This window comes from Podarcis pityusensis (assembly GCF_964106645.2).
Source record: "Podarcis pityusensis genome assembly, chromosome: 6".
In the NCBI taxonomy this organism is placed as follows: domain Eukaryota; kingdom Metazoa; phylum Chordata; class Lepidosauria; order Squamata; family Lacertidae; genus Podarcis; species Podarcis pityusensis.
Window position 1 is genome coordinate 14,373,306 of NC_138030.1, and position 27,877 is coordinate 14,401,182.

General features: G+C 46.2%; 1 protein-coding gene across 6 annotated transcripts; it reads left to right on the top strand.

Moving 5' to 3' along the window:
• The first annotated feature begins 1,554 nt into the window (after window positions 1-1,554).
• CTCFL (CCCTC-binding factor like) lies at window positions 1,555-27,441 on the top strand. 6 transcript variants are annotated; one of them, XM_081011197.1, is made up of 11 exons: window positions 1,555-1,753; window positions 6,351-6,816; window positions 7,996-8,245; window positions 10,186-10,353; window positions 11,318-11,451; window positions 12,663-12,783; window positions 13,731-13,880; window positions 19,211-19,371; window positions 23,441-23,623; window positions 24,585-24,702; window positions 25,603-27,441. In XM_081011197.1, the coding sequence occupies exons 1-11, from the start codon at window positions 1,593-1,595 to the stop codon at window positions 25,734-25,736; spliced, it is 2,046 nt and encodes a 681-aa protein (XP_080867323.1). In that variant the 5' UTR covers window positions 1,555-1,592; the 3' UTR covers window positions 25,737-27,441. The 6 variants fall into 6 exon arrangements, with proteins under 6 accessions (XP_080867323.1, XP_080867322.1, XP_080867327.1 ...); XM_081011196.1 differs by having other exon boundaries at window positions 1,556-1,753; window positions 7,993-8,245; XM_081011200.1 differs by lacking the exon at window positions 1,555-1,753 and adding an exon at window positions 2,305-2,445 and having other exon boundaries at window positions 7,993-8,245.
• The last annotated feature ends 436 nt before the right edge of the window (window positions 27,442-27,877 follow it).

Here is a 27,877-nt window from a genome sequence, read left to right on the forward strand (position 1 = left end):
GGCCACCCAAGATGGACAGCTCATGGTGGAGAGTTTTGACCAAACGTGATCCACCTGGAGCAGGAACTGGCAAGCCACTCCAGTACCCCTGCCAAGAGAGCCCCATGGACAAAGACAACAGGTCTACCAAGGCTTTACTGTATGTATGCCTGCATCCAGCCTGAAGTTTCCTTGCCACCAAATAAATTGTCTCATCAGCTGAGAACTGAGTGCATGATGGGGACCAAACACCATACGGAAGAGGGGGGAGCGATGTTGAACTTGGGTCCTGTTTCTGGGCTTCCCGTAAGCATCTAGTTTGCCACTGCAAGAACAGGATACTGGGTTAGGAAAGATAAAGGACCTCTGGACAGTTAAGTCCAGTCAAAGGTGACTATGAGGTTGCGGCACTCATCTCGCTTTCAGGCTGAGGGAGCCGGCATTTGTCCACAGACAGCTTTCCAGGTCATGTGGCCAGCAGGACTAAACCACTTCTGGTGCAACGGAACACCGTGACAGAAACCAGAGCGCACGGAAACACTGTTTACATTCCCATCGCAGTGGTACCTATTTATCTACTTGCACTGGCATGCTTTCGAACTGCTAGGTTGGCAGGAGCAGGGACCGAACAACAAGAGCTCACCCCGTTGCAGGGATTTGAACCAGAGCCGTAGCTAGGTGATCTTGCGCCCCCGGCAGAACCGTCCAGATTGTACCCCCTAACCACAGACAAATTAGCTCTTCTTTCCACCTCTTCCAGCCCCCCCCCCCCCCGCATTCAATTCACCCTCTATTAAAAACCTTTTCTTATGACGGAATATTTTAGCTAATTTTGTGGGGGGGGCGCCTGCGCCCCGGGGGGGGAGGGTCCACCTCACACACACACACACAGCTACAGCCCTGATTCGAACCGCCAATCTTCTGATTGGCAAGCCTAAGAGGCTCATTGGTTTAGACCACAGCGCCACCCGCATCCCTCAAGGATGCTGTACTAGATTGTCCTTTGGTCTGATCCTGCAGAGCTCTTCTTCTGTTCTTTTCACATGCGCCCTGAGGCTCCTTGCTTCTCTTATCTGCAAGCAGGGTATCATAAACAGATACGGCAACTAGGGCTTGTGAGGCCACCAACCACTGAGAACAGGACCACTTACGTGCTGGATTGATCCACTCACCATTTTGAGTTGCACTAGGCAACCTCCTAGAATACAGATCAATGCAACTATAAAAACCAGCAGCTAGTGAGTGACAAGGCTTGCAGAGGATTGGCTAGTTAAATTTTCTCTCTTATAAAACTCTTTCCCTCCCTCTCTGGGAATATCTTCCGACAGGCCATTTCAACACAAACCGGCAGAAGTGATTTCAAATGGAAACACTTAGAAAACAGAGGCGAAGGTCAAGAAAATTGTGACATGTTAGTTATTGCTGCCTCCAAAACACGGACTAATGGGGACTAATTTCACAAATAGGTAACAGGAAAGAGGCTAGGCAGCTCCTTGCTTGGGAATGCCACAGAAAGAGAACAAGTGGAGCTTGCAAGAATGTTGCCGTGCAGAAGGCTCATTGTTCCAGCCAGGATTAACTCCCATCATCCCTGATCACACTGGCAGGGCCTGATGGGAGCAATATTTGGACTGCCTGCCCTTAAAAGGAGTAATGGTTTGCTTCTACTACTCCTATCAGGCAGTCCGAAACATATGGAGAATGCCAGACTGATGGAGGCTGTTCCAGTTGCTCCCCGCTTCTCAGCCAGCATGCAAGTTGAGCGTTTTCTCAGGTTGTCTCTCGCGGTTCTGTGCACCCCGTGCAAAATGAGCATAGCTTTGGTGGTAGGCCCTTGGTCCACTTGCAGAAGCCTTTTGCAGCGGCTGACGGGGAGGCTGCGGCTTCCAGCTGGTGTACTCGCCTTCCCAGCATTGCCCATTCTGGGATGGTGGCAGCCTAACAACATCTGGGTTCCCGCATCCCTGAACCCACCCAGGCGTCCTTTGGAGGCGCAATCCCATTGATGCGGGATTTAAAGCGCGCACAGGGTTTTGTTTCCCCCCCCCCCAGCAAACCCGTTTACACCGCATGCCACTTTACTCGTAGTTAACTGCGGCTGCAACCTTGCACTCCAACCCTGCGCAAGCCCCACTGAGTTTAAACGGCGCCTCCGTGCGCAAGTGAGGCTGCAGGCGGGCAACCGCGATCCTAGGCACAGGATAGTGCTTCTTTCGCATCAGTGGCGAGCCGCGTGCCTGGATCTGCAGAGGTGCAGCTGGACCTGTGCAAACTGCCCTCGGATGTCTGATCATGCCTTGCAGTGTTTGCTTGGCGCGCGCCTTTGGCATCGCATCCCCGGGCTCGCTGGTTGTTGCAACGTTTGCTTGCGCCAGGCAGCCGGGAGAGACCAGCCAGATCCCTGCGGATTGCGCACACGGCCCGCCCTGCTGGATGAACGCGGGGGCGTCTGGCGCTTCTTGGGGGGTGAGGACGGAGGGGAGGGCCCCTGCAGGCTCAAGGGGGTGGGATCCAGGGAGGGAATGAGGGGTGAGATGCCGGGTATGGGTGATAATTGCAAAGTGGGGCTGCGGTGAACCAGTGACAAATTGAGAGTTGAAAGGAATTTGCGATTGCTAATGGCGATATGGGGGGGGGGGATTTTCGAGGGAATCGGAGTGATCCGGTCATCCCAGATGAAGAATGGGACAGGAGCAGGATAGAAAGATGCCGGGTGGGGCCCCGATCCTATGCATGCTTACTTGGAAGTAAGCTTTCACCCTAAGTAAGCGTGGGGAAAGGATTGTGTGCTTGAACTTGGTGGAATTTACTTCTGAGTAAATCTGTATGGGGATCAAGCACTCAGGTTTCAATCCTGTGGGCACTTACCATGATGCCGTGCATCGGACTGAAACATACTGCAATCTCAAATGCGTGTTTACTCAAGAGTAAGTCCCACGGAATTCAGTTGGGCTTGCTCCTGTTAGGTAAAGCGTGCATAAGTTTGCAGCCTGGATCTTCCCGGTCTCAAGCCTTTTACTTTGGAGCATGTTCTACTGATTTCAATAGGAATGCTTTTGAGCAGCCTCACATTTTTAAAGATCCGGTGTAATCCATTGATCCAAGGTTGCTTTGTACAAAGGGCAAAGCAATTGCATGCACGGATTGATGTGAAGTCAGGCGCAGATTGTGATCCTGTGCCTAGGATCGCGGTTGCCCGCCTGCAGTCTCAATGTCCTAGTTTATGTGCACAGAGCAAAAAAGCATGCATGCATGTACAGTCAGCGCACATTATTATTTATTAAATTTGTATACCAATCTTCATCAGTAGTTTGCAGGGCGGTTCGCAACAAAAAAAAAATACACAATCAAAACAAAAAATACACAATCAAAACAAAAACCACATAAGGCACACTAGTTAGTGGCTACAGTGGATTTTCTTATCATTTCTGCAGTAGGCCCAGAGAACATGTTGATGGGAGGCCTAAACTGGTTGAGTAAACAAATAAATAATTAAGTTAGCAGCACTCGCTTCCAAGAAAGGCCGAGTGTGGTTGTTGTGCTTATGTCCTCCTTTGCGGGCTTCCCACAAACTATTTTGTTTACCGCTCTGAGCTCTGGATTCTGGACTGGGTGGGCCACTGGCCAGATTTTCCAGGCTTGTCTTACGTTCTTAAAGGTGTCCGGGGGCTGGGAAGCAAAATTTCAGGATGGGATTGGGATTAGAAAGGTTTAGGGTTTGAGATAATAAGGGGAACTGCAAGTCAGGTAGAGGAATTACCGTGGGGGAGTGCTGTATTTGAGTTTAGAAAAAAAGAGAGAGCAAAATATGGGATGGCGCATATGCAAGATGAGCATTGAAGAGGTTGCTATCAGTAATAAATTCTTGGTGGGCAGTGTCATTAGAAGGATAGTCTGGGCTGGGGCGCCTCCAGCCGAAGAGAGAAATTATTAAAGTGAGATGTTTAGATTTGGATTACGAGACTACCTTCCAAAAATGCACATAAACCTCCGTAGATTTTTGGTAGCGTTTTTAACGTACTGAAGGTTATATAGAATCTAAACTAGAAGGAGGGAAGAAACATATCTCTTTCAACACACACACAATTCCGGTCTGTTCATTTGCGGGATTTTTTTTTTACTTATTGCAGGCAACTGAACAAACTCAGAAAGTGAAGCCTGAACCTTGTAGTTGAAGAAAAAGGGGCTTTGTGAGTTGGCAGAAGAGGTTCTGGGTTGTAGAACAATACAGATGATTTAGGGATAGTTTGGAACTGAATAAAAGGGTACATTATCCCTGGCATTAGATTAGGATTACTAGTTGGAATTTTCAGCTCTAATTTGGTATTAAAAACATTTTGGGTGAATCCAACAGAAGGGAAATGGGTAGAGGACAGAAGGCAGAGGAAATTAGGGTGTGGGGCTTTTGAAAACACCTGCTTTTCTGTCTTGCTTTCAGACTGTATGTGCATGTACTAAATGATGCTATGGAATAGTTTCTATCCAAGAGCTCTGATTGCACTAAATAATGATCTCAGGGCCAGTTGCAAGAAATAGCAAGCAGGGAGTAGGAAGGAATGAGACAGGTTTTTAGGTTATGTTATGCCTTTAATAGGTTATGTTACATTCTGGAGTATGATATGTTTTTATAGATTATGTCTGAATAGGATGAGAGTGTTGGAGATACGTGCAAATGTGTATGTGAACCCGGTCTTTGGGTGGGTGTTTGATTTTCGTTGTTGTGTATACTGTGTATATACGGACAATGACAATAAATTTATCTAAATCTAAATCTAAATCTAAATCTAAATCTAAATTATGGGTCCAGTGTGAGTACAGGATATTTGGGCAAACCTTATCCTTTCCACAATTATGCATCTGTGTTTATTTGGGGAAGAGGGCTGTCAAATACCTGCATGTTGTTTACAGTCGATTGGATGGTGCCATGGCTGTGTTTTCCCACTGGATGCTAACAAAACAAAACAAAAGCTCCAGCAAAAATAAATAAATACCTTGCATGCATTAGAAGCAACAATTCCACAACAAACACCAGTCTGCAATTTAGGCTGTGTACACACTCCCATTTACTCTGCACCCTGTGTGTTCCCATGGCTGGTTTAGGAAGCGGTGTGGACCCATTAGCCACAATTTATATTCTGCATCTGTACCGTCATTTCTCTCCCCCGCCCCCAATAATTTTTATTAAGTTTTTCACAATTATAACAAATATAACATAGAAAAAAGAAAAGAAAACACACAAGAGAAGACACCTTAAAATAGAAAACAAAAACAAAAATTAAACACATATCATTTGAAAAACCCAAATTATCTTACATTGTTAATTGACTTCTTTGAATCCCTCCCTTCTGAATTTCATTGTATCTGCATATAACAGCTCTCAAATATCATCCTTCAACTAAAATTATTTCCAACAATTACCTATCTTCTCTTTTCTTGATATTCTAAATCCAAATTACTTACAATTGAATCTTATTTTAATCCTCGGCCTGTTTGGCACTTTCAAGTGACTTCTAATTATTTATATTACAATATTTAGTTAAATAGTCCTTAAATTTCTTCCAGTCTTCTTGATATTCCTCTTTTTTCTGGTCGCGGATTCTTCCAGTCAGGTCGGCTAGCTCCAAAATGTCCAACATCTTCATCTGCCATTCTTCCACCATTGGAATTTCTTGGGATTTCCAATTTTTAGCTAACAGCAGTCTTGCCGCTGTGGTGACATACAAAAATAGTCTAACATCTTTTTTGGGCAATTCCATTCCTATTATTCCAAGTAGAAAGGCCTCTGGTTTCTTAATAAATGTGTTTTTCAACATTTTTTTCAATTCATTATAAATCTTTTCCCAGAAGTCTTTCACCTTCCACCACATATGAAAAAAGGTACCATCTTTTCCTCTACATTTCCAACATATATTATCATTCATATGGCAGATCTTTGCTAATTTTACTGGGATTAAGTACCATCTGTACATCATTTTCATGATGTTTTCTTTTAATACATTACATGCAGCAAACGTAACCCCTTTCATTCCTTTTGGAATGAGATCGACATTCAAGTTTTTAGGTTTTATTTTTGAAAGTAACAGATGCAGAAAGCACAGGGAAATGGCCTAAACATGAGGGAAGGGGGATCCCTACTCAGCACCCCCCCCCCTTTTTAAAAAAGCAAAGTTCTGTTTTGGGGGAGGGTGAAAAATAGAGGGCTGGAGAGCCCCTTCCCCGACTTGCAAGCGACCTGCCAGCTGGTTCTGTTTAGCATTCCCACCAAACACCCCTTTTACCTCTGCGGTCGGTCGCTGCGAAGGACTGATTGCTTTGGCCCCGTGACCTTCTGTGGCGCTTCTCTAACCTGGATAAACTTTGTTCCCTGGTAGCATCCGTCTGCTGAGCCCAGCAATGGAGGACGCAGAACCCAGTCAGCAGTTCACTAAAATCAAAGGTTCCGAAAGGGTCCGGAAGATTGGCAGAGAAGAAGGACAGCTGGAAGAGGGTTCAGATACGCAGCTACCCCCGTCTACAGGAGAGGGAGGGAAAAGCCTCGTTTTGCTGAAGACGGTACATTTGAAGGAAGGTAAGGATGATTTTGAGGTGGCTCCTCCTGCCCATCAGCACACCTTGACGCAACAAGAGGCAAGCATCCTGCATCCTTTTGAGGTGGTCCCACAGAGCGAAACTGCAGAAGAGGAAAGCCTGGTGATAAGTTTGCCGGAGGTTTTCTATGCAGTCCATGAAACGGAAGGGGTGCACACCCACGGCCTGAAAGAAGTGCAGGCGTTAAATCACGGAGGTGAAAGGTCAGCGGAGAAGACCCCGGACGCCCTTCGGGTTCATGTGCAGTCGGTAAGGCAGCTGTGGGAGAACCTGGATATAAATATGCTTCAGACCTTTTGGAAGCAAAGGGGATTGCACTGGCTTTCTGTCCAGGGCGGGTTGATTTTAATCAAGGGAATTGAAACCAACGGTAGTGCGAGAAGTGAGGTTACAGGGAACCAGGCAGAGGGCCTTCTTGGTTATGGCACCCGCCTATGGAATGCCCTCCCATCAGATGTCAAGGAAATAAACAACTACCTGACTTTTAGAAGACATCTGAAGGCAGCCTTGTTATTATTATTATTATTATTATTAATATTAATATTCTTTTGGGAGCCGCCCAGAGTGGCTGAGGATACCCAGCCAGATGGGCAGGGTATAAATTTATTATTATTATTATTATTAGGTGGGAGGGAGGTGATTTAAATACAGTTCCTCTTTAGTATTTCCTATAATTATTTCCTTTTAAAAATGGTGGTGCTGTGGGTTAAACCACAGAGCCTAGGACTTGCCGATCAGAAGGTCGGCAGTTCAAATCCCCACGACGGGGTGAGCTCCCGTTGTTTGGTCCCTGCTCCTGCCAACCTAGCAGTTCGAAAGCATGCCAGTGCAAGTAGATAAATAGGTACCACTCCAGTGGGAAGGTAAATGGTGTTTCCGTGCTCTGCTCTGGTTCGCCAGAAGCGGCTTAGTCATGCTGGCCACATGACCCGGAAGCTGTACGCTGGCTCCCTTGTCCACTAAAGCGAGATAAGCGCCGCAACCCCAGAGTTGGCCACGACTGAACCTAATGGTCAGGGGTCCCTTTACCTTTACCTTTAGGTACCCTTAGTCTCGCTACTGTGCTTTGCATCCAGCCTACAACCCATTGGATCTCAAGTTGGCCCCACTGCTGTCATATGCTGGTACAGCAGTCTGCCAGCCCGCTACCCTGGTCACAATGCCCAGCAGCTGCTGCAAGTGTAACAGAAGCTCCACTGGTGCATTAAGCCCTGCCAGGCAGTGCTCAGTGTTAGGAGTCGTGACTTAAGAAGAGTTCCAACGCTCTCCGCAAATTTTTGCCTGGGATGGAATCATCAGTCTGCACACTACGCTTGATCTTGGCCAAAAGGCCGAGAAGCAAATCACTCATCTGGAGCTGTGTGTTGTGTGCCTACGATTCGCCACATTTTGAGTTAATGCTCTTTCTCCTTTTTGTCTTAAAAGCAGAAGGATAGAAGTAAATATGCAATTGCAGCTGGTGGCAAGGACCAGCAGTTCTTTGTAGCAGAGGAAGACGGAATCGGCCATTCCCTTGCGATGGAGGAGGCAAAACCTCTGAGTGGCAGAATAAAAGGAGTTGCCTCTCTGTGCCACAGCTCTGAAAACAAGGACCTGAATGAGGCGCCTGCATCAAAACAGCGTCCTGTTGTGACAAGCACCAATGCTGCCATGAAAGCCCACAGCAACAGGCAAGAAGGTAAGGAGTCGCCTGCACAACAGTGTATATTGCACTTCCTTTGTAAATACAGATTGTTGTAAGGGCTTCTGGTTCTTTGATGGTGCCTGCTGTGTGGATGACTGTAGTTAGGAAATTGGGGTAAGTAGACCCTTGTTCAGATCCAGTTGGACAGCTACTTGGGCACCTTTTAGGGCAGCGGTTCTCAACCTGTGGGTCCCCAGATGTTGGACTACAACTCCCACCATCCCTAGCTAGCAAGGCCAGAGCTCAGGGATGATGGGAGTTGTAGTCCAACAACATCTGGGGACCCACAGGTTGAGAACCGCTGTTTTATGGGATGTCGTTAGTTTGCTGTTCTTTCTTACGCATAGTTATTCATTCGTGCATGGTACTTCGGGCCCTCCAAGTGTCCCTGTTTTCCAAGGACAGTCCCAGATTTACAGAAGCCATCCCAGTTCCTGATTTGATCCCAGAATGTCCCGCTTTCCCTCAGGATGTCCCTATTTTCTTAGGAGAAATATTGGAGGGCATGGAGTTATGCAAACCCTGAGCCAAGGAGATAAGTAACCATACAACCTTTAGCTGACTTCTGAAGGCAGCCCTGTACAGTGGTACCTCGGGTTACAGATGCTTCAGGTTACAGGCGCTTCAGGTTACAGACTCCGCTAACCCAGAAATAGTACCTCAGGTTAAGAACTTTGCTTCAGGATGAGAACAGAAATTGCACGGCTATGGCAGCAGGAGGCCCCATTAGCTAAAGTGATACCTCAGGTTAAGAACAGTTTCAGGTTAAGAACAGACCTCCAGAACAAATTAAGTTTTTAACCCGAGGGGGTGGCGCTGTGGGTTAAACCACAGAGCCTAGGACTTGCCGATCAGAAGGTCGGTGGTTCGAATCCCCATGACAGGGTGAGCTCCCGTTGCTCGGTCCCTGCTCCTGCCAACCTGGCAATTCAAAAGCACGTCAAAGTGCAAGTAGATAAATAGGTACCGCTCCGGCGGGAAGGTAAGCGGTGTTTCCGTGCGCTGCTCTGGTTTGCCAGAAGCGGCTTAGTCATGCTGGCCACATGACCCAGAAGCTGTACGCCGGCTCCCTCGGCCAACAGAGCGAGATGAGCGCTGCAACCCCAGAGTCGGTCACGACTGGACCTAATGGTCAGGGGTCCCCTTTACCTTTACCTTACCACTGTATAGGGAAGCTTATTTTAATGTTTGATGTTTCATTAAGTTTTTATATATGTTGAAAGCTGTCCAGAGTGCCTGGTGTTAGTCAAGACGACAGGCCAGTGGGACTCCAACGGGGGGAGGGGGGGTTTCATATTAGCTGCAGAACCAGGGGGAGCGCCTGTTTGAATGCTAGTCTCTGGTCAGTAACAGTGCCCTGACGGTGGGCTTCTCAGAGACATCTGGTTGTCCAAAGAGGAGCTTGAAACTGAATAGACCTTTAGGCTGATCCAGCAGGGCTGTTCTCACGGAAAGGGGAATGCAGGATTTGCACTGAGGGGGAGGATGGCCGTATTAAAAGTGCCTGCGTCTCGTTGCCGACCTGCTTTCTCAGTTCATAATATGTGCCCTCAGCCCACCGAGCGGTTTGTTGTTTCCATAGCGCTTGTTATTAAGGCACAAAGAAGTTAATGGTGGAGGAAGGGGAAAGTTCACTACTTTTATCCTGTTTGGGCTTAACTTTTGTGGAGGAAACGTCCTTGGTAAACTCGGAGCTAGTGAAAGATTGTTTGTGTGGGCATGAATCACTGGCGAAGAGGACAAATTTGCTCAGCTCATCCAGGCCACCAGGTAATATTTGCAGGCTGACTCACGGAAAGGCCGCCCCAGAAAGAGGCAACTGCCTTTGCGGGGTGAGTCGCGATGGGGGGGAAGATGGTTTTAACTTCTGCACCAGTGGTGCAGAGGATCTTGTCTGTGGCATATTTGGCCTGAAACCAGCTGCGTTCTCCTAGGGGATGTGCTGCACCGTTGCAGTTTGTGCGCGTTCGCCTGTTTCAGCGCGTCAGGCCTTCATCGCCACGTGAAAAAGCACTCTGAGGAAAAGCCCCACCTATGCCACCTCTGCCTTAAGGCTTTCCGCACTGTCTCCCTCTTGCGCAACCACGTGAACACGCACACAGGTACGGACTGGCACACGTGGCTTCCGGCAAATTGGGAGCCAAAGTGGGAGACAACATAGATCTTTCAGGACTGGTGTGATATGGTCGTGGGCGGCCGCTCCTGGTCACCAGCCTAGCGGTCGCATTCGGAATTAGTTGCAGTTTCCGAGCCGCCTTCAAAGTGGGGCAAAGGGGTGGAAGGAACAAGAAACCCCGACAATAACAAACTGGCATTACAAGCTACAAGAATTTGCTGAAATGGCACAGTTAACAAATACCCTGAGAGGCAATTCAAAACAAAAATTTATGGAAAAGTGGGATGGATATAAAACATATGTTCAAAAATACAGTAAAGGTTCGCTATCTATGCTAGCATTTGATTGACATTGGAATGAGACTGAGTTGAGAAATAAGACTAAGAGCACATATTGATATAGGAATGTATTAGATAATATGTAAAGAAATATATAATAATAAGAATACATTCATTTGTAAAAAAGGAATAAACAACGGGAAAGACAGGAAGTCTAGTGTGTGGGTATGTATATGATTTGGGGGGGATTTGTTTTTGTTTTTTCTCGGTTTTTTGTTTAGTTTCATTTTCTTTCCAGATATATAAAATTTGTATATAATTTATGTATACGTGTTGGAAATTATAGTAAGTCCTGTAATATAATATAACAACGTTTACCGATGTAATATAAGAATGTAAACAAATAAATAAAATGCAAATTCAAAAAAAAAAAAAGGTTACCCCACATAGAGTGCAGTGCAGTAGTCCAGGGGAGTCCAGCATCTTGCTCTCGTGGGGGTCAAACGGATGCTCATTATGGGAAACCAGCGAGCAGAACATGAGAGCAAGAGAGTTCTCCCCTCTTGCACTTCCCAGCGACCCACCGCTGCCTTCAGCTGCGGGGGCAGAGGGTAGCCACCCCGGCTAGCAGCCGCCAACAGCCCCCTCCTCACGTCTGGTTTCTCCCGACAGGGACTAAGCCGTACAAGTGCAGTGAATGCGACATGGCCTTCGTGACCAGCGGAGAGCTTTCGCGGCACCGGCGGTACAAGCACACCCTTGAGAAGCCCTTCAAGTGCTCGTTCTGCAACTATTGTAGTGTGGAGGTAAGTGCGGCGCTTGCAGGAGAACCGCTCCGAGTGCCGTACTTGGTAAAGAGGACAGGCTTCTGTTTTGCTTTTCAGAGGGAAGGACGCTTTCCGAGAGAGGCACCTGCCACTTGCAATGTGCGCGCTCACTTCTGTTTCTTCGCCTGCGACGTTCACTGTTCGTATGCAGCATTTACGTGGCTAAAGCTTTGCGGGTGGCTTATGTGCGGCGGGCCGGTGGGAACAGCCAACAAGACAATGAAAATTAAGGCAGCAATAGGAACAGAGGGCGCTGATTCATAGGGAGCCAGGTCGTTGGTTCATCTATGCCTGTACAGTCGTACCTCGGCTCTCAAACACCTTGGGAGTCGAACGTTCCGGCTCCCGAACAATCGAAAACCGGAAGTGAATGTTCCAGTTTTCGAACGTTCTTTTGGAAGCCGAACATCCGACGGGGCTTCCATGGCTTCCGATTGGCTGCAGGAGCTTCCTGCAGCCAATCAGAAGCCGCACTTTGGAAGTCAAACGTTCCAGAACAGTTTCTGTTTGACTTCCGAGGTACGACTGTACCGAAAAATGTCATGGATTTTACTTCCCCTTGGCCCCAGCCAGCATAGGCAGCTATCAGGGACGATGGGAGGTCCAGCAAGATTTGAAAGGCCACAGATTCCCCAGAACTACCTGGAGAAATACAGTGGTACCTCAGGTTACATACGCTTCAGGTTACATACGCTTCAGGTTACACACTCCGCTAACCCAGAAATAGTACCTTGGGTTAAGAACTTTGCTTCAGGTTGAGAACAGAAATTGTTCTCTGGCGGCGCGGCAGCAGCAGGAGGCCCCATTAGCTAAAGTGGTACCTCAGGTTAAGAACACTTTCAGGTTAAGAACGGACCTCCAGAATGAATTAACCTGAGGTACCACTGTAACTTAATCTGTTTCATTTGGCAATAACACGCAGTCTTAAAAACAGATACAAAACCAGCCAGGTTATCATTCTGTAATATGAAGTGGTGAGTTCCACCAGTTTACTCTCAGCTCAGGGGAAAACTAAACCTAATATTTTTTTAAGAAAAAGTTTGGAATTTCCAACCATTTGTCACGATGGCAATCACTGACATTTATAACACTTGTAGTAGCGAACTTAAATTTTTTTTTAGTGATGAGTTATTCTGGCAGGGTGCCTGGCACTATCATGCTTTTTAATTTCTTCCCGTCGGTAACCACAGGCCAGCAAGTTGAAGCGTCACATTCGCTCGCATACAGGAGAGCGCCCGTACAACTGCACCCTTTGCACCTATGCTAGCAGGGACACTTACAAGCTGAAGAGGCATATGGTCACTCACTCTGGTAAGAATTAGGAATGCGGCAGTTGTCATGGAAATATTTCACTGAAGGAGGGGAGCGATGCCTCCCTCTATGAGCTTAGAGTCTTAGACAGTGCCGGGCCGTAGAAGGAGGAAAGGGCAAGAAGCTCCCTGGGAACAGTTGGAGGGGAGGTATACAGAGCTGTCTTCGTTCCCGCTATTAGCAAACTCAGGTGCTCGGTGCCAACAGGATAGAAGTCAACTCAGGGCCAATGAAAAACAAGAGGGAGGTATTGGCGTAGCTGGTGGAACACCAAGACCCTACCAACGTGTCCTGTTTATATCCTAGATTAGTGTTGGCTCGAAATCACACTCTCCAACTGCAGGTATGAGTTAGCTAGGTGACATCCATGATCTGCACAGAAACAGTTGTTTTCTCTTCAACATTAAGTTGAGGAAGGGTTCTGTGTGACCTAGAAACTTGCATCCTGAATCCAAAACTCTCGTTGGGTAAATTAAAATCAATGGGTGGCATTCATCTAAGTTTTACTTACTGGTACTTAATTAATTGACGAAACTTATATACCACTTATTATGTTGGATAGTTGGTAGAGCACGAGACTCTTAATCACAGAGTCATGGGTTTGATGTTGGGCAAAAGACTCCTGCTTTGCAGGGAGTTAGACTAGATGACCCTCGTGGCCCCTTCCACCTCTGATTCTGTGACGTGTTGCGAGTTTTATGTGGCACATGTTCCCGTTCCGTGCGATTACCATGGGATGAATCAAGCAGACAAACCAGAATTCTTGAAATCTAAATGAAATTAATACATGTTAAAGATGCTATAGAGGAGAAATACACACCTGACATTTACAACAGCAGTAAAATCAGGAGTAAAACAAAAAAGAAGTCTGTGTGTAAAACATCACTGCATTTTTCAGCTGTGACATTTTGCTTGCTAATTCACATCTTCCATCTTTTTCCTCCCAGGTGAAAAACCCTTTGAGTGTCAGATTTGCAAGGCCAGGTTCACTCAGGCTGGAACTCTGAAGTTCCACATGTTGCACAAACACGAGGAAAATGTGCCAAAATACCAGTGTCCACACTGTAACACGTCTGTGGCCAGAAAGGGTGATTTAAGTAAGTCCCATTACCTCTTTCTTTCTTTTTTTTAAGCGTTCTTTGAAATTGACGGAGAATTAGGCTTGGCATCATTTTAACTTAAGAAACTGCTACCTCAGATATATTGTTAATCTGGCTCATTGGTTCCAAATGAATACCTAGCTTGAAATCTTTGCATCAGGCAAACTGTGATTTCTCAAATGCGAGCAGCAAGAAGGCTTTTTGAAGAGGCCAGCAAGCATTATTCCAATGCATGTACAAATCAGTTGAGTCCAAGATGCCTATGAAATTCTCCCATCAAAATTTCTCTTATTTTTTGTTTGTTTGTTTCCAGCCCTGGGGTTGAAAATACTCACTGAAGAGCAGCTTCACTGAAGAGCAGGATATAAACAAATAAATTGCTTTGCAGGAATGTGTGTGCTAGGCACAATTGAATACACAAATTGTATATTGGGGGGGGGGGGGGGGAGAGAATTGCACCGAAAAGCTGGTGAACTTCCAGGAGAACTTCTTACTTTCTTTCCCAAATGCAAACAGATGTAGTCCAGTCTACTCATCGGTAGATCAACTGCTTTGCATGCGGAAGTGCCAGGTTCAGCCTTGGGCAGCTGCAGGTATCACTAGTAGAGAAGTCTGTCTGAAATCCCAGAGAGCAAGTGTAGACTAAACTGGTCTGACCCAGCCTAGTTATGCAAGTGGCGTGCCTCCCCCAATCTCTGCCAAGCGGGAGCAGGCTTCCAGGGCGTCCCCAGGATTTTGGTTCCATTGGGAAAAGACTATTGTCTTTTAAGAAATAGGGTTTATTGCACACATGCGGCCTAGGACCCACATACCTACGGGACTGCCTCTCCTGGTATGCCCCGCAGAGGACCTTAAGGTCCACAAATAACAACACTTTGGTGGTCCCAAGCCTCAAAGAAGTTAAATTGGTTTCAACTAGGGCCAGGGCCTTTTCAGCACTGGCCCCAACATGGTGGAACGCTCTGTCACCAGAGACTAGGGCCCTGCGGGACTTGACATCTTTCTGCAGGGCCTGCAAGACCCTGGCCTTTGGTTTGGACTCGGTCTGACCCTTATGTTTCCCTTCCCTTATGGTCTTGATTTATCAGCTATTTTAAAATGAGGCTGCATTTTAAATTGCATTTTAACCTGTAGTTTAAATTGGGGTTTTTCCCCCCTCGCTCTTTTCCCCCCCTATTATGTTTTTGCTGTGATTTTATTTTATTGGTGTTAGCCGCCCTGAGCCCGGCTCTGGCCGGGGATTGCGGGGTATAAATTATTATTATTATTATTATTATTATTATTATTACGTTGGAGTCCAAGGCATCCTACATGCTGTCTCCGTGTCCCAGCCTGCCAAGGTGGTTCCACCTGGGGGTCCCTGGCTCCACCTTCCTCCTTCCCAAGGATGCTTGCTTTAAGCCACTTCTCCCCATCTGTCTCCCCTCCCCTCTGTTTTTCAAAAAGGGCACATTTTCCCTGTGTGACCTCACTCTCCCAGCTGCCTTTCCTTCTGTTGACTAACAGGCAGCAGCCCCTGCCTGGTAAATTGTTCTTTAATGGCCCGGGTACTTAGTTCTCCTCCTGTTCTTAATGGCATTGCTATCACTGATCTCCCAAACAGGAGAATTGGTTCAGCCTCTGTTTTAAATCTGAGGTCTGGCGTCTTCCCTTCAATACAGTCATACCTCGGGTTACAGACGCTTCAGGTTGCACATTTTCGGGTTACGGACACGCCAAAACCCGGAAGTAGCGGAACGGGTTACTTCCAGGTTTCGGCGCATGCGCAGAAGCACTAAATCACACTTTGCGCATGAGCACCAAATCGCGACCCATGCAGACGCAACGCTGCAGGTTGCGAACGTGCCTCCCGCACGGATCACGTTCGCAACCCAAGCGTCCACTGTACTCTGAATATTATCTGAATTCTACCATTTATTAATTTCTGGCATACTCCAGCAGTCGTGGTGCTTTTGCATCCTCAAACCCTGCTACGCCTAGCTTTTCCGATTATTCCAAGGGAGGTTTTTACGCAGGAGCAATACAAGGCCTGCGAGACTAGGCAACTTTCCCCAATTTCTGTTTGTAGCAAAGAGAACTGGCACCACCTTGTGGCAGTTCTGAATTGCAGGAACATTTGTGGCTGTGTTCTAATCCACAGAGTCAATGAAAGCGTGTCTTTGGTGTGGGTCCTGGGCAATGTTGCTAGTCTGACAAGTGGGGTGGGGTGGGGTGGGGACCCATAAAGCTAAGTTGAGGTTTCCTTCCTTGAAATTCATCAAAAGTGGAGGAACAGCTGAAGACAGTGCTTTTTCTTAATGCTAGGCCAGCCTAGCATTATGGGGGTGGAAAACCTGTGTGTGTGTGTGTGTGTGTGTGTGTGTGTGTGTGTTTATCTATCTTCTGTGAATAATTTCCAGTCTGACTGGGGTTGGTGAGTGTCTCATGAACCCACTTAAACCTTGGTCTTGAGTGTACCTTTTTCCCCGTGGAATTGTAAGACACTATGAATAGAAATGGCAGAATATAACATATGCCTATTGTGGGACGCGGGTGGCGCTGTGGGTTAAACCACAGAGCCTAGGACTTGCTGATCAGAAGGTCGGCGGTTCAAATCCCCGCGACGGGTTGAGCTCCCGTTGCTCGGTCCCTGCTCCTGCCAACCTAGCAGTTCAAAAGCATGAAGTCCCAAGTACATAAATAGGTACCACTCCGGCGGGAAGGTAAACGGCGTTTCCGTGCGCTGCTCTGGTTCACCAGAAGCGGCTTAGTCATGCTGGCCACATGACCTGGAAGCTGTATGCCAGCTCCCTCGGCCAATAAAGCAAGATGAGCGCCGCAACCCCAGAGTCAGTCACGACTGGACGTAATGGTCAGGGGTCCCTTTACCTTTACCTTTATTGTGGGCATTGGATCACAAGATTATTAGTCCTAGATCTCAACTCTTGACTTGCACCCAGTTTCGGAATAGCATAACAGACATGTGCGCAGGAAGGAGGGAAGAATCGCCCCCTGGGTAACTGGGGTTTGATTTGCGTTCCCCAGTCGTCGGTGCAAGAAATGGAAGGTGACGCTATAAGGCATTGGGCAGAATTAAGGTAATATAGGAGAGGTGAGGCCTGAAACAAAGATCCCAACTGTGTGGTACATTTAAAGCAGTATTATACCACTGACAAGAATTCTGGGAGCTGTAGTTTGTTAAGGTTGCTTGGAGAGCAGAGATTGCTATTAGTATACGTGGTTATTCTACTGAAAAACAGAATCAAGACATGCCTTTTCAATTTGTAGAAAGGTCTGAATAGCTCAGCTGTAGATCATAGAAACATTGGCGTCCCAACTTCTGTATTTTCCTGGAACTTTTTTTTTTTTTTTTGGTGGAGGTAATTTTTTTCATTTCTATTTTTGCATCGCTTAGCACAAGTCCAGGGAGAGTTGAAAGAGGACGTGGAATGGCAATGAAAATCAATTCAGGGAATGCTTCCTTTGAAGTTGTGGAGAGTCTCTTCTGTGGGCTTTTATTGTCGCATGGGTCTGGCCCAGAGCGTCCATTAACATCTGAACTCTTATATCTGCATAGCAAACACTAATTGATTATATGAGTCTTGGAAGCCCTGGCTGCTTTTAAATTTCATTAAGCCAGTGTAGCAGAATTATTATTTTTGAATACAAGAGAATCATAGCACATGTTACAGCAAAGGGATCTTATTGCAATGGCCGGGTTTGCTTCGGGACTGGGGTGGAAGTCAAAGCACAGTATATCAGAGCCTTTTCCATCTGAAGGTGAAAAAAGCCCCTCACATTATTATTTGGTCGTAATCTGGTAACTAGGAGCTTTTCAAGTACATTTGGAATTGCTGCTATAGAATTAAAATGTTATAAGACTGTGCTATCGGGTACCGTTAAGGATGCACTGGGCAGCCCTTTGCTCAACCCAAAATGGCTGGAGCTTTTGCGATTGCTTGGTTTGAGCACTTGCAAAAGACATTTCAGAGCTCTCCACCGCCTCTGCTGTCGGTGCCTACCCTGCAAGGGCAAGGAGAGGCAATGGTGGAATGGCAGAAGGATGCTGTACTGGGGACATGGAGTGCCTGCCACCTTCCGCTGTCCCAGGTAGCTATTCTGGGCTCGTGGGAGTAGGGTAAGGAAGAAGCGGTTCTCAGCATCATGGAGAGCCCAGCCCTGCTTACTATTAAGCTGAGCAAAGATTGGTCCTCCTAGTTCCTGCTTGCAAGCATCTGATCACAGGCTCTCCCTTTTTAAAAAGCTCTGTGAATGTTTGCAACACCCCTGGTAGTTATTTGTCATAGCTGCGGCTTGATACGCTGAGATGCGAGCTAAAAGAATATTGCATGGCATATAGACCACTGTTCCTAGGGGGCTGTTGTGCCAGCATAGCAGGGTAAAAAACAGCTCTATGGGGCAGGGGTCAGCAACCTTTTTCAGCCGTGGGCCAGTCCACCATCCCTCAGACCATGTGTTGGACCGGACTATATGGGGGGGGGGGATGAATTAATTCCTATGCCCCACAAATAACCCAGAGATGCATTTTAAATAAAAGGACACATTCTACTTATGAAAAAACACGCTGATTCCCAGACCGTCCGTGGGCTGGATTGAGAAGGCGATTTATATGTGCAAACCTTTAAAAAGCTAGAGTGGAACTAACAGGTATACCATGCAGGTGCTCTCGCTGTGAAGGTATGATTTGCTGCACGTCTCTGTTGAGTTGTACACTCAGCGGTAAATCTGGATTTGCTACCGTGAGAATTGTGGTCTTGTGGCTTCTGCGTCTGTCTCTATCTGAGGCTGGATTTTGGAAGCCCATAGTTCTTCAGCTGTGCTGGATCAATGCATCTGCTCAAGGAGACTCTGGGTATGTAAACTTTCTGGGAAAATACCATACTTTTCCGTGTAGGTTTTTCCCTTTAAAAATTATGCTAAAAAGTGGGGGACGTCTTATACATGGGTAGTGCATAGGGTGGACGTTTGATTGGTTGCTGCCGCGGCTGTCAGTGGCTATTGGGCGTGTCATTGGTTGCTGCGTCAAGGGGTGTTGTTGATTGACTGACGCTGTGGCAATGTGGCGAGTGAGGGGACAGATGAGAGGGAGGTGGATTTTGCGATGCAGGTGAGCGATTTTTGGCAGTCCTCCCTAAAAAAAGCTCAACAACTCTGTGCCATCTCCCCCCGTTTTCTAAAATTTGAGTCCCCCAAAATAGGGGACGTCTTATACATGGGAGCGTCTAATACACGGAAAACTACGGTAATCTGTAGAAATACTTTTCAAAAAAGAAGAAGCTCCCCTCCATCTTTCGAAAGGATCGTTGCGATGATGCTGTTCTCCTTAGGAATCCACTTGCGAAACCTCCACTCCTATATCGAAGTGCCGCTGAAGTGCTGTTACTGTGAAAATGTCTTCCACGAGCGCTACGCTTTCAGACAGCATAAGAAAACCCACACAAATGAGAAGAGATTCAGATGTGACGAGTGCAGTTACGCATGCAAGCAGGTATTTAAGACAGTCTGGGTCTGAATGTGGGTTTGATGGGATTAGTTTGCTGTGGGAGATGTGTTTCCTTTGATCACCATGCAAATATTTGTCGCCGCAGTCTGTCGCTAAAGTCCTATACATTTTTTTTAAAAAAACCAAGATTTTCTGGTACAAGAAGCAGGGGATATTTATACTAAGTATTGCAGTTTTTGATGTGCTTCTAAGCAGAGATGCTCGCCGTCGACATGATCAGAGGAGAAATTCTGTATCTGAAGTCGCTTCTCTCTGCCACATGCCAGAAATAATATTTGAACTGCGAGAATGAAAATGGACAAAATTATATTGGCATGTGATCAAGTGGTAATTAATTGATTCCTGCTTTTAAAGGAGCTGAAAATACGTTAAAAGCTGGTTTGCTTCAAAAGGAGCTGTAACTTAGTGGTAGGACAAAAGATTTGCCATATGCAAATTTTTATAATTGCTTTGGGGTAAGGCTGTGAGCCTCTAAACCACAGAGCCTAGGACTTGCCGATCAGAAGGTCGGCGGTTTGAATCCCCACAACGGGGTGAGCTCCGGTTGCTCGGTCCCAGCTCCTGTCAACCTAGCAGTTTGAAAGCACGTCAAAGTGCAAGTAGATAAATAGGTACCGCTCCGGCAGGAAGGTAAACGGCATTTCCGTGCGCTGCTCTGGTTTGCCAGAAGTGGTTTAGTCATGCTGGCCACATGACCCGGAAGCTGTACACCGGCTCCCTCGGCCAATAAAGCGAGATGAGCACCGCAACCCCAGAGTCGGCCACGACTGGACCTAATGGTCAGGGATCCCTTTACCTTTAACTTAAGGCTGTGAAAGCGCTAGAGCACCCAGTCACTGAGATCCAGCTCTGAGGGCCTTCTGGAGTTCCCTCACTGCGAGAAGTGAGGTTACAGTAAACCAGGCAGAGGGCCTTCTCGGTGGTGGCACCCGCCCTGTGGAACACCCTCCCATCAGCATTGGATACAACCCCTTATACTGAAGGGAAAGCAGTGAGTAGCCTCACAAACACATTCTGGATTGAATCTCTGCGGTTGCTTTGTTTTCAGAATAAAAATGTCCCATTTAAGCAAGTTTCCCCTCCCCCCATATGTGTTATTTGGGTCTCGGACATTTGCCCCCATTATGTTCTCTGATCATATCTCCACCAAACTAAATAAATACCAATAAATAAATGAAAAGCAGGGTACATACTTTCCTCATTTCCTAGCTTACGCATATGTAGAAATGAACGAATTATGCATGCTTCATCCTCTTTGCCCGACTTTGGGAGAGAGTTTGGAATTAAAATGCATAAATTCAGTAGAGCCAGTTCTCCATGGTGCATTTATTTGTTTGTCTTGTTGCATTACTAATTTCAACACAACTGGGGTTTTTTTTTTACTTCTGTTTGAACTGGTCCTGGCATTCTCAAATAATGAGATTAGTGTACACGTGTGTGTTTTCAAAGGATTAATTTATTTTTGAAACAAACTTGGAACTAAAGCAAGAGTTTTCCAGTCGTGCTCTTTCTACTCTCGAGTAGTAGAAAACGGGCATTAAAATAGGGCCAAGTTACAGATGCCAGCAGTTTTTCATCCCTCCTACTTCCCCAACGTTGTATCCTTGCTCCTAAAGACACTTCCTTGGATCAGGGCGACAGAACACCTGCTTTGCATGCAGAAGGTCCCAGCTTCAATCTCTAGCATCACCAGGCAGTGCTGGGAAAAGCCCCCTGCCTGGAATCCTGGAGTGCTGCTGCCAGTCAGTGGAGACAGTACTGAGATAGATGGACCAATGGTCTGAATCTGCATAAAGCAGCTTCCTTTGCACTTAACATTGCACCTCAGCCACTTCCTGTGTTTTGGCATAGGCAAAGGCTCTTCGGCTTTCTCCTCCCCACGGAAAACAGCGACGGAGGCTAAATTCGCTTCTGTCCCTCACCTTATGCTCTTCTGCCCCCTCTTACATATACATGAAGCAGGACACGGGCAAATGGCAGCGAGTACCAAAGCAGGTGGTGCTGTGAGTTAAACCACAGAGCCTAGGACTTGCCGATCAGAAGGTCGGCGGTTCAAATCCCCATGACGGGGTGAGCTCCCGTTGCTCGGTCCGTGCTCCTGCCAACCTAGCAGTTCGAAAGCAAGTCAAAGTGCAAGTAGATAAATAGGTACCGCTCCGGCGGGAAGGTAAACACCGTTTCCATGCACTGCTCTGGTTCGCCAGAAGCGGCTTAGTCATGCTGGCCACATGACCTGGAAGCTGTACGCTGGCTCCCTCGGCTAATAAAGCGAGATGAGCGCCACAACCCCAGAGTCAGTCACGACTGGACCAAATGGTCAGGGGTCCCTTTACCTTTACCAAAGGATGCAACGGGAGACCTTTGCCCATGCTGTTTGCATAGGAGTTGGAAGGGGTAAAGTCCCCTTTGCCTTTATCCGGGTCCATGCAGAAGTAAGTGAGAAATCCAGGCTTGCTAGTCCTTCAAAATGTGGTCCTTGTTGGCAGCTAGTTGCTCATTTGGGCTTTTCAGATTATTTCTCAGCAAATGCCCTATCTTATCAGTTTTCCAAGTTTCTCAGAAGGGCCCCTCACGAACTTGACCTCCCTGCTGGGCCCCCAGACTCCTCTTTTAGGCAGGCAGCTCCCATCCGCCATGTGTACCTGCCCAGAATGCATTGCCTCAGCCTATAGATCTATAACGTCTGTAAAACCCAGTCTAGAGATCTATAGGCTGTGGCGGAAATGACTGGCAGAATCCGTGACCAGGGAGAAGAGTCGGTGGAGGAAGATTGGAAGAAATTCAAAGATTATCTACAGAAACACTGTAAAATTAAAGAATGTTAGAGTGATGTTGGATTGAAAATAAGTGGTTTCCAGCTGTACAGGATTTAAAGCTATAGATATACTAAGATTAAGGATTAGGATTAAAGAAATTTAAGGAAATGGGAATTTGGCTTTTAAGAAGCAAAATTTTAATGTTATATTATATTAAGATTAAAGATTGGGAATAAAAAAGAGGGTATGAAATTGCTGAACAAACAATTTGAATTGGAATACAAAAGAGGGAGGTATGAGGAAGTCCAGAAAATAAGTAAATTTAAAGATGGAAATGAAAAGGTGATATTGTTTTTAATTGTTCTATTTTCTTTTTTGTCTTTTGTCTTTCTTGTTTCTTTTTTTTCTCTTGGATTATGTATTGTGTATTTTTGAATTGTGTATTTCTTTTTTATGTTTTATGTTTAATCTTTTATTGAAACTTTAATAAATATCATTTTAAAAAAAAATAGAGATCTATAGGCTGGAGGCATTGGATGCTGGTTAAATTTAAGATGGCGGCTGGCCACTGCAGATGGGAGCTGAGCTCGGCTCCCATTCAAAAGCGAAACCACCGCCTGCCCAGCACTAAAATGCCATCCAAGGGAGGCTGATGGGTGCTGATGCTGTTGCCCCTGAAGCAGAGGCGTGGGGCAGCCTGCACAGTCGTGTCCACATGGCGGGGGAATGTGCCATCAGATGCACCGTGGCAAGGACCTCCTGAAGTGTGGCTCCAGTTCTGTTCCCCATTCAGTCCTCCTGCCGAAAACGAGTGACCTTCATGGGGTGGGGTCAGCAGACACACATGGGTTGGAGCAGATAGGGTCAGTGGCGTTCAGGGAATGCATGCAGGAAGCCCTCATGAGACTGGAGAGCTTGCTCAACTCTAACACAAGGAGCGTGTAGCTCCGTAGGTGTCAGGAGTGAGCCGGCAGTAAATCACACTGCAAGTTGGAGTTAACTCTTGATTAGCAAGAACACAATCTGCACAGACTTGGCGGCTTAATGAGCATAGCATCCCTGGTAGGTCTTGTCGCATGAATCAGTTGCCAAGACTCAAAGTCCCCACCTCCCCACAGCAGTCTTAAGTACCTTCCTCTCCAGGGTTCTTCCCAAGCAGTCGGAGACTGCGCCTCCGTGACGCCAACCTCTCCTCTGCCCTTTTCATCCCTCTTCTGGTTCTGTACATTTCCAGGCGTGGCTGTTGAAATGCTTGGCTCTCCTTCCAGTCAGTCCTCCTCCTTTTCCTTCCCCACCAGGAACGCCATATGGTTATTCACAAACGGACACATACAGGCGAGAAGCCCTTCGTCTGCATATCTTGCAGCAAACACTTTCGACAGAAACAGCTCCTGATGGTCCATTTCAAGAAGTACCACGACTCCAGTTTTCAGCCAAGAGTGTACAAATGCCCGAAATGTGGCAAAGGCTATTCTCGCTGGGTGAGTTGACTTTGCTTTGTAAAGGAAATGTCTCTCCTGTCAAACAGATCCAGAACTGTGTGTGCTCCGTGGGTTACATACAAGCACAATAGCAAAACAATATCTGGTATGGGTTGCAAAATTCAGCCATGTGGCAGTTTCAGCTGCTATTGTGCTTTTTTGTTGGGCATCAAGACAGAGGGGGGCATCAGGACCCTGATAGAGGCACTGCCAGTCAAGGCAGGCAGTGCTATCATAAACCAGGGGTTGCCAAGCTTTGTAGGCCCCTGGGCACATTTGGATCAGAGTGTGTGTGTGTGTGTGTGTGTATGCGTGCACACTTTGCTTTTCCAAGGAATCCAGTAAAAGTCAGATCCAGCAGAATTAAATAGAGAAAAACACAGAAAAACCATAAGAAATCTGTATCGTGGCATTATAACCAAAAATGCAAAAGAAACGCATCCGTTAAGAAACAAGGACTCAATCAGTAAAAGAGAACAGTTTGGGGAATCTTATGTTTATGTTATCAGGAATGAATACGTATTATTATTTATATTTCAAAAATATAGCACACGCTAGTATAAAAGAACAGGGAGGGTGTAACAAATCTATGTCAAATCCCACAAAGTCAGTTGAGGTCACTTGTTACCTTGTTACACATGACCTTTCAGAACCAAATTTAATATTTCCATTTGTATATCCCCACCGCGAGCCTAAATCATAGATCTCTAGAGTGCGAAGGGACCCCAAGGATTATCTAGTCCAGCCCCCTACAATGCAGAAATCATGGTCAAATGTTGATCCTAAGTTATATAATTCATTGAATTATATTGATCCTAATAGACATTGATCCTGATACAATTCATTGAATCAGTGACTATAAGCCCTAACTCTTGACAGGCAGACAGACGGATGGATATTGTGCATAATATACTAGAGAGGTGAATCTTGGTGTGTGTTTTTTATCCCTTATTCCGAGCAGAATAATATGCGAAAGCATGCTGAAAAGTGTGGCGAGTTAAGGACCGTTCAACCTAGCAAAGGGAACAAGAATAAAAAGAAAGAAAACAAGGGGTCCAGCCACGACACTAAAGAAGGAGGTAATCTTTGAGGTGACTTCAGGTGAAAGGGCGATTGTTCGCGTGCCGCGATCGCTCTGAGTTGTTCCTTGCAAGCATGCAGCTTTCTGCTCACACAGCCGCACGCAACATGTGTTTATTATTTTGGCAAGGGAGATTTGGCATTGGCCTGGGCCTAAAAGGTCTCATTGTATACCTGCATTGTATATTAGCATAACTATATACAATATATTGCATATATTATTATGTGACAGGGCTACGTGCGTGCAGCTCCAGTTGCAGTCATGCGTGCACAGATCAGGGCCATCTGTCAGGGATCCTATAACTGATTCCTGCATCGCATTGGGGTTGGAATAGATGGCCCCCAGCAGTCCTTCCAACTCTACTGTCAGGAACTGGGCAGAGGAGGAATGGTGGAGACCGCCTCCCCATCCTGACCCTTCCAGGGAGGAGAAAGAGGAAGACAGTATAGGTTTACAACAGGGGTTTGAGGGAGGTCGCAGCTCAGAGGCAGATGAGGGGGAAAGCTGTGAAATCTTGGGAGAGCCGGAACAACACCCAGCTGACAAGTTGTCATTAGAAAGCATTCCAGACCCTCCATCTCCCAGAACCCGGCGAACCTTAAAAGTAGGAGAGCAAAGAGCTCAAAGACAGAGGGCACGTAGCAGCACCCGTAGAAGTGAGGAAGGGGGTGGGGTGGGGGGGATTCACTTGGGACAACACCATTATCCAAGAGGCTGGGTCCTATAGCTTCTCTCTGTAAAGATTGAAATAAAAAAGGACGGTAAGAAGCTTTTCCTTGTCTTTATACTTCCCTGGGCAACCAGCCGGGAGCCGTTGACAGCATCCTGACATCAACAGTTCTACGTTCCTGTGTATGCATCCACAAGTGTCCTTTCTCTCTCTCCTCCCCCTCGCCAGGAGCTCCTTGTGTTAACTCTCAATTCTTCGCTCCTCGTATCCCTGTCGGAACGTGGGAGAAAAAGGAAGTTGTTTTGGACAACGAGAAAACTGGGGTGACTTGTGAGACGATCTTCGACTCGATGGACAAATGATGCAGTTAAACACCTCTTCTGTCTGCTTGTAAATACATCGAGGCATTAAGCTCGATTGGCAGATCTGTAGAGCATTGTTCCCTGAAGGTTGCTGAAACTGCCTACATTTTGCCATTGTTCTGTTAATGGCACGCAAGAAGTCAAGAGTAGGTTCGTGGAGGTAAATTGCCTCAGCGAAATCGTTCCAAATAACTCTGGCTCTCTCGCCAAGGACAAGTCACCTCTGAATAAATTGTTGGATTTCAAATAGCTTCCATTCAGCGTTACGAGTTTAGTTATAAAGAGCTGGAATTATAATACAATTTGAATGGATTCCTTTATGGCATGGATCCCAGATCTCTTTAGCAAATGTGGCAGGAGACAATGATGATTTTTTAAAAGAGAGTTTATAGCGGTATTGTAACAGATGTACTCATCCCCTTATCCTTTCTAAACTAAACAGTGTTTCAGAAACTTGCTTGACCCACAAGGCAAAGTGTACCTACCCCACAAGAAGGAGTGCCTCTATCATAACACCTCCAGCATTCTTTAGAACAGGCAAACTGTCGGCAGCTGCGCCGCTTAAATTCTGTAAGTCTATAAACAGACTGAAAAGAGGAAGAAAGTTTATTTAAGGTTGCAGTGCGTTCTGAGCATTTTACCTTTAAAGTGTATTGAAAAAGAAAAGAAAACACAGAGAACTATTGTAATCTGTAAACAAGTTTGCATATCGTGTATTTCCGTTTAACTTGTTCGCACAAATAATTACGGAGAGAGGCGTTTTCTTCTCTTGTGGGAAACATGTTCACAGCCATTTTGACAGTGGCAGCCGTCTTCAAGTTTGTATTTTGACCGGGTCCAATAATCCTCTGTCTCTTATTGATTTGATTGAATAGCAAGCTGCTATTTCAATTGCCCTCAGGTTGTAGAAAGAAATAATTATGTTTTCTACATTTTTTACCCTAGGTTTTTGGCTATGCCGACGCTTGTTGTATTATGTCTATTGACATGGGAATCAGAACTGGAAATGAAACTTCTTTTGCCCACTCTGCCCATCCCTCCCCTTGTCACGCAGAACTCACACACAAACAGTTAGAAATGCTTTCATCCTTCAGTATCGCAGAGGTTTGCTGGCATGAGTTTTACTTTAAATGAATTAATTTTGACTTGCCACCATTTCCCAGGAATTCTTTCCCAGTTGCATTCTTCTCAGTAGTTCTCATGCAATGGATTTTGCCATTCAGTTTTATAGAGCCGATTAATTGAATACGGGAGGTGGGAAAGACTAATTCTCAGCACCCATCCCACCTCTGTAAATACCGACCAAATCAGACAACCTTCATGGTTAGCTAAGCAGCAGAGATCCTTGGGTGCAAGCGTCGCGTAAGGAAAACAGCGTTCAAGTCTGTTAACGTTTTTACCTTGGAAATTGCTAACCTCTGCAGCATCACTGAGATGTTACCAGAATGAATCAGAATTGTTCATACTGCCTATTTTGTTTTATTGCAATAAGGTGTGATAACAGTATGCTTTGCGGTGGTGTGTTCTCTCCTTTTTAACGTTTACTCGTTTTTAAAGACAAGATGCAGCTGCAATGAATGCTGATGTCTTGATTTGCCTACAGTTTATAAGAGTGTAATAGTACAACCATTTTAAGGCAAACGTTAGTGTTTGCTCTGGGAGGAAATGGGCTTTTTGCGTTCAATAAAGATTTTTCTGAACATCATCTTTTAGCTGGCCTCTTTAATCATGTCGTGCCTTCAGAAACTAGATTCTCTGATGTGAAATCCGAAGCAAAGTATCCAGAGTCATAGCAAATCTCTGTAAATCTTGGGCTGGATATGCCAAGGCCCAAGATCAACAGAGGGGTCTTACTGGTGGCCCTACAAACAAGTGGTGCTCTCTGTGTGGGGACCTGGAGGTGGGTCTTATCTGTAGTGGTGCCCCACCTATGGAACTCCTTCCCCTTGGAAGTATGAATGGCCCCAACATTAATGGGTACTTGCAATTTTTTGTGGGGGGAACCCATTGGCTTTCTGAAGCTTTCAGGTGATTAGGGGTTTCTAATATATCTTCACCTGGGTGTCCTATAAGGTAAAGGTAAAGGGACCCCTTACCATTAGGTCCAGTTGTGGCCGACTCTGGGGTTGCGGCGCTCATCT